Source organism: Poecilia latipinna, unplaced genomic scaffold (assembly GCF_001443285.1).
Source record: "Poecilia latipinna isolate Pla-1442-1.1 unplaced genomic scaffold, P_latipinna-1.0 Scaffold806, whole genome shotgun sequence".
In the NCBI taxonomy this organism is placed as follows: Eukaryota; Metazoa; Chordata; class Actinopteri; order Cyprinodontiformes; family Poeciliidae; genus Poecilia; species Poecilia latipinna.
Window position 1 is genome coordinate 8,043 of NW_015113422.1, and position 5,609 is coordinate 13,651.

The 5,609-nt window shown below is 41.9% G+C and overlaps 1 protein-coding gene across 2 annotated transcripts in view; it reads left to right on the plus strand.

Annotated features, from left to right (window-relative positions):
• The window catches only part of fgfrl1a (fibroblast growth factor receptor like 1a), a 21,575-nt gene that overhangs the window by 7,876 nt on the left and 8,090 nt on the right, over positions 1–5,609 (plus strand). The window contains exons 1-2 of one of the 2 annotated variants that reach the window (XM_015047071.1): positions 2,317–2,727; positions 3,757–4,053. In XM_015047071.1, coding sequence (XP_014902557.1) covers positions 3,786–4,053 — 268 coding nt within the window. In that variant the 5' untranslated portion in view covers positions 2,317–2,727; positions 3,757–3,785. Of the gene's footprint in view, positions 1–2,316; positions 2,728–3,756; positions 4,054–5,609 lie in introns of those variants that run through there. The other variant, XM_015047070.1, reaches the window with a different exon arrangement.

The following is a 5,609-nucleotide window of genomic DNA, read 5'->3' on the forward strand; positions in this document are numbered from 1 at the left end:
CAGAAGAGAAACTTTCTGCAAGTGGAGATGCTTTGATGCACATCAGCATTATGTCAGCATATCAATGTGACTCCAGTCCGCTTTAGCCCGACTCCAGTCTGCTTTAGCCCGACTCCAGTCCGCTTCGATCCGACTCCAGTCCGCTTCGATACGACTCCAGTCCGCTTTGATACGACTCCAGTCCGCTTTAGCCCGACTCCAGTCCGCTTTAACCCGACTCCAGTCCACTTTAACCCAACTCCAGTCCGCTTTAACCCGACTCCAGTCCGCTTTAACCCAATTCCAGTCCGCTTTAATCCGAATCCAGTTCGCTTTAACCCGACTCCAGTCCGCTTTAATCCGACTCCAGTCCGCTTTAACCCGACTCCAGTCCGCTTTAATCCGATTCCAGTCCGCTTTAACCCGACCCCAGTCCGCTTTAACCCGACTCCAGTCCGCTTTAACCCGACTCCAGTCCGCTTTAACCCGACTCCAGTCCGCTTTAATCCGAATCCAGTCCGCTTTAATCCGAATCCAGTCCGCTTTAACCCGACTCCAGTCCGCTTTAACCCAACTCCAGTCCGCTTTAACCCGACCCCAGTCCGCTTTAACCCGACTCCAGTCCGCTTTAATACGATTCCAGTCCGCTTTAACACAAGTTTAGTCTCTCTCTCTCTGTCTCCTACTCTCTCTCTCCTTTGCTCTCTCTCTCCCTCCTTTTCTCCCTCCCGGTCAGTAGGGGGCAGGAGTATTTTTATCCTGTGAAGTGTGGTGTTGAAGTTGCCCCTGAGACCCAGAACAAGCTGCCCTTTGCTCGCTCTGCCTCTCACCTTCCCTCTCTCTGCTTCGTCCAGATCCTCTGTTTCTCACCACCTTCACATTTTACTGTTTTGTTTCAGTCTTTCTCTTCTGTGTTGGATTTTAACGTGTTTTACCCTCAAAATGAACTTTATTCATGTTTTTCCTGAAGTAGTTTGTTTCCTTGGTTTATTATTTCTCTGTCTCTCTGCAGTAATTTCCAGTTTTCACCGGTTGGGAGTCTTGCATCTCTTCCTCCGGTTCTGCAGGATTTATTGACTCAGGCTGGTCACAGTTCAGCTCTGGTCCAGTAGCTTTTCCCAGACAAAGGTGAAACTTAAAAGCCCTCCCTGCATGTTTGCTTTGTCGTCCTGCCTGGCTCCAAGCCGCTCATCGGAGGCCGAACTCCGCTGAGTAATCTCCGTCACATAACTCTTGTCCGGGTTTGTTTACCTATCGCTGCAGCAACAGCGGCGTCTGCAGAAAGAGACGCAGCAGTTTGAGCTGATTTATTCTCCCGGCTGATGGCTATCTGATGCGGCTGGGACGTGAGGGCCATAAAATCAAGCGCTCCTGTGAGTGATTTCCTCTCCTACTGGACCGTTTTCCCGCTTTGATCTGGTTTTACTGATGGCTTTTCACTGAGGACGTTTTGTGTTCAACAGATCCTGGGGTTCAGATACAACCGGGTCGCAGTTCAACCGTTTTACCTTTTTATTTACGTACAAAACAATCTTAGCTTGTCATTCTGTGCTTTAAAAGCATGAATTCATGTTTGTTTGAAGCTAAATGACGCAAAAACTATAGCCAGTTAGATAAAGTGAGAAATGATTCTGTGACTTTGGATTCAAGATTTTCTGACCCAGAAATGTTTTTTTTTTAACGTTGAACATTATTTTTGGCTCTTTTGAGGTTCCGTAGAGAACAACCAGCACCATGAGCATAAATTCAGTTTGAAGTGAAAGTTGGTACTGGAAAAGCCTGAAGAGTCGCAGATGGATCCCACACGTTGTGTTTTTGTTTCTCTCTCTGTTGTGGACGACTTTATGTTTTGTAATGTGACAAAATGTGGGAAAGTTTAGAGTGTGAGGATAAATATTCTTATTAAATCAACCAACCGGCTGTGAGTCCGTCCAGCTCCGACATGTCAGGTCGATGGTCCTCTCCTTTACTTTTTCTTTTTTTTTTCTTTGCATTTTTATTTTATTTTTTAAAATAATGTCCTTTGTATTCCTTTCTGGATTTCTTAATTTTCTTTTTAACCTGCTTTTTTCCTCTATATTTTGTTTTTTTCCCACTTTTCTCCTAATTTCTTTTTCTTTTTTTCATTTATTCCTATTTTATTTATTCCTTTACTTTCTTCTTTAAATTGTTTTTTTTATTCATTTTCCCCATTTTTCTTTTATTGAAATGAAAAAAATGTAAATAAAATAATGACTTTCTTTTTAAATTTTACTTTTTATATTTATTTTTCTGCATTTTTCTTTTTATGTCTCTTTCCATTTTTCATGTTTTTATTATTTTGCTCCTTTTTCCTTCCGCCTCTCTTCTTTCCTTCTGGTGGTGTGTTTGTGTCCCTCTTCCTTCACGCTGCATCATTTCGCTCCCAACATCTCGGATGGTTTGACGCCTTCAGTAATTCATTTGTCATGTTGTCATATTTTCGTGGAATCACGCGTCAGGGTGATGCAACCAAACCCTTTTTGACTCCAGCGATGTCTGCTGATGTTTTTGGGCTCGGATTAAAATTAACTTCAAACTGGTGGATTTCACGCCGCACAAAGACGAGCTTACGCAACAGCAAAGCGGAAAATGAATTTCTGATCGCAGCAGCTGCTGCAGAAACAAAAGCTCCAAAGAAAACAAGAAGACGATTCACGAAGCAGAAAATCTGACTGGCAGACGTTTTTCCTCCCAGTTCCAGCAGCTTCTGCAGCTGGAAACAAACCAGTAACGCTTCTTCCATGTCTCCTTCACGTCAGTGACATTTCTTTATTTCCTCTTTACATCAAATAAAAGCTTATAAACTAATAACTCTGTTTGCTGCAGAGTTATTAGTTTGGATGAAATCTGCGATGTAGTGACGTTCCACTGATTTCCTTTCCGATCCAATACGGAGTAAAATTCAAGCCATATCGTTCCGATGCTTTGTGCAAAAACACCAAAGGTGCTTTTTAGATAACTGAAAAATGTTGTAATTTAAATTGTGGTTTCATGAAGAACAGATCACTCTAATGTTTTCATTTTACCACAACATGGTAAGTTAAGAATCAATCATACGAAATCTGGCAAAATGCTATGAAAACTAAAAAACAAAGAAAATCAGTAAAGTAATAATCTACTGAAATAAATACTTGTTTAGTTAACTACAGTAAAATGAAAGCTTGACTTCTTTTGCATCTGCATTTGATTTACAAATGTGTGCAAAACTTTGATGTTCAGCTCATGTAAAACTAAATAAATTTCACAGCTGCAGTGTTTGAATGTGTTTGTTCACTCAACAAGTCATTAAAATCATCCTCCAGCTACTTCCTGTCGTCTTCTTTGTCATTTCTGCCAGAAGTAACATCCTGTTGATGTGATTCAGCTGGAAAAAAACCCCACAAAAAAACGCCTCATCCTCGCACAAAAACTTTTTAGTGAGTGTTTTTTAAATTGTCATGTATCCATTAAGCAAATTTATTTTGTATTTCCACTTTCTGCAGTTTCATGGTGAATGGAAACGTGAGCAGCGACATGAGCGCCATTACTCACTTTACCAGGCGGAAGAAAAAGTAGTTCCCTTCAGCCCGTCCTGTTTGGAAAAATCTCAATAATTTAACGTTATTTTTGCTTAGATACATCACCTCAAATGACGGAAGGGTGGAAAGTATTGATATTGATTTGAGAATTGATTTTAAACGTATCAGAGGTATTGATCAAGCCGCTCTTCCCTGCTGTGAAGTTAAAATTTGTCCTCTCGTCCCGTTCTGTCTGCAGTTCGTCCTCGTTTCACCGAGCCGGCGAAGATGAGGCGGCGCGTCATCGAGCGGCCGGTGGGCAGCTCGGTGCGGCTGAAGTGCACGGCGAGCGGGAACCCGCACCCGGACATCGTGTGGCTGAAGGACAGCAAGCCGCTGGCGGAGGAGGACGGCGGCGCCGGTGGAGAGAAGAAGAAGAAGAAGAGATGGACGCTGAGCCTGAAGAACCTGACGCCGGAGCACAGCGGGAAGTACACCTGCCACGTCTCCAACCGCGCCGGACAGATCAACGCCACCTACAAGGTGGAGGTCATACGTAAGTCCGGAGTCATTAAAGGTCACGCTAACGCTTTGTCATTTTAACGAGGTTTGCGTATCATTACAACAAGTTCATGTTTCAAAATTAACTTTCTTGCTAAAGCGAGACATTAAACTAGCATCTTTATAAGGAGAAAAGTTTTGCTTCATAATGAGATCCTGAATTTATTTCCATCACTGACAGTTAAACATCACTGAGGAGGTGACTGAATTAGTCCTGTTGCAATTAGCAATAAATCAATTAATGATAAATTAAAACCAGCTCAATAATTTGCATGATTTATTGTTTTTCTTTCTTCCAAAAACTGGATGGTAAAAAATCCTCAGTCTGTTGTTTTGGTCTCAACTAAACATTTTTTAAAGGATCATTTTGTTTACAGAAACTTCATAATTCATTTTGTTTGTTTTTCAGTTGTTTTATTTATTTATTTTGGGTATTTAAAATGTCTTCCAGTTCCAGTATTAAATATTCATTACAATTTAAGGTTTATTGATCTTCTTGCATTATTATGGCATTTAAATTTTATGACTGCAAAACAACAATATTATCATTTATCGCAATAACTTCTGGGACAATTAATCGTCCAGAAACATATTTTACCACAACAGGTCCAGTCATGTTTCCTTCGGTTGTTGTTTTTTATATCAATATGACTTGAATCCACATTTAAATTGGGCCTCTGTCTCTTTAAAAACTTCTGCTCTTTGATTCTCGTGAAAAATCTAAAGTCTGCCGTCAATATTCCATCAAGTCCAAATAAGTAGTTACATAAAGTTCAATGTTTTTTTTTACGTCACAAAGGATCAAGCAGTGTGAATACTTTCCCATGATAGTGAATATTTCTTTGAGCCGTTTTTGTTAAATGGAAAATAGACGTAGAAATCCGAGGATAGAAGGTTTTAAATGTGTTTTTCCTCCAGTGTTGGTTGGAATGCCCTGCCTGCCTTTTTCCAGCCAGAGGTTTTGTCTAAAAAAGGTTGTGTTGTAATGTTCTCAGTGAAGGCGATGAGTCGGCTCGTTGATGCATTAGCTTTTGTTGGACGGCTGCAGGAGCCGGCGATGATTTACCGTCGCTCAGTTCGCTCAACGTGTGTCTGTGTCAAACCAAAGGTTACAGCTCTGTTGAGACTTTCGCTTCACTTCGAGCATCTGCTCTGCATTACACCACAGCTGTAGACTTCCTCACACACACACACACACACACACACACACAGAATAAAGAGGACATAAATCAGTCGGCTGCTTGCTGATGTCACATGTGACATTTCGTCCTTCAGATGGCCGTCTGTCATGAACCAGAGCTTCCAACCAGAAAAAGACAGAAGAGAAACTTTCTGCAAGTGGAGATGCTTTGATGCACATCAGCATTATGTCAGCATATCAATGTGACTCCAGTCCGCTTTAGCCCGACTCCAGTCCGCTTTAGCCCAACTCCAGTCCGCTTTAGCCCGACTACAGTCCGCTTCGATCCGACTCCAGTCCGCTTCGATCCGACTCCAGTCCGCTTCGATCCGACTCCAGTCCGCTTTAACCCGACTCCAGTCCGCTTAACC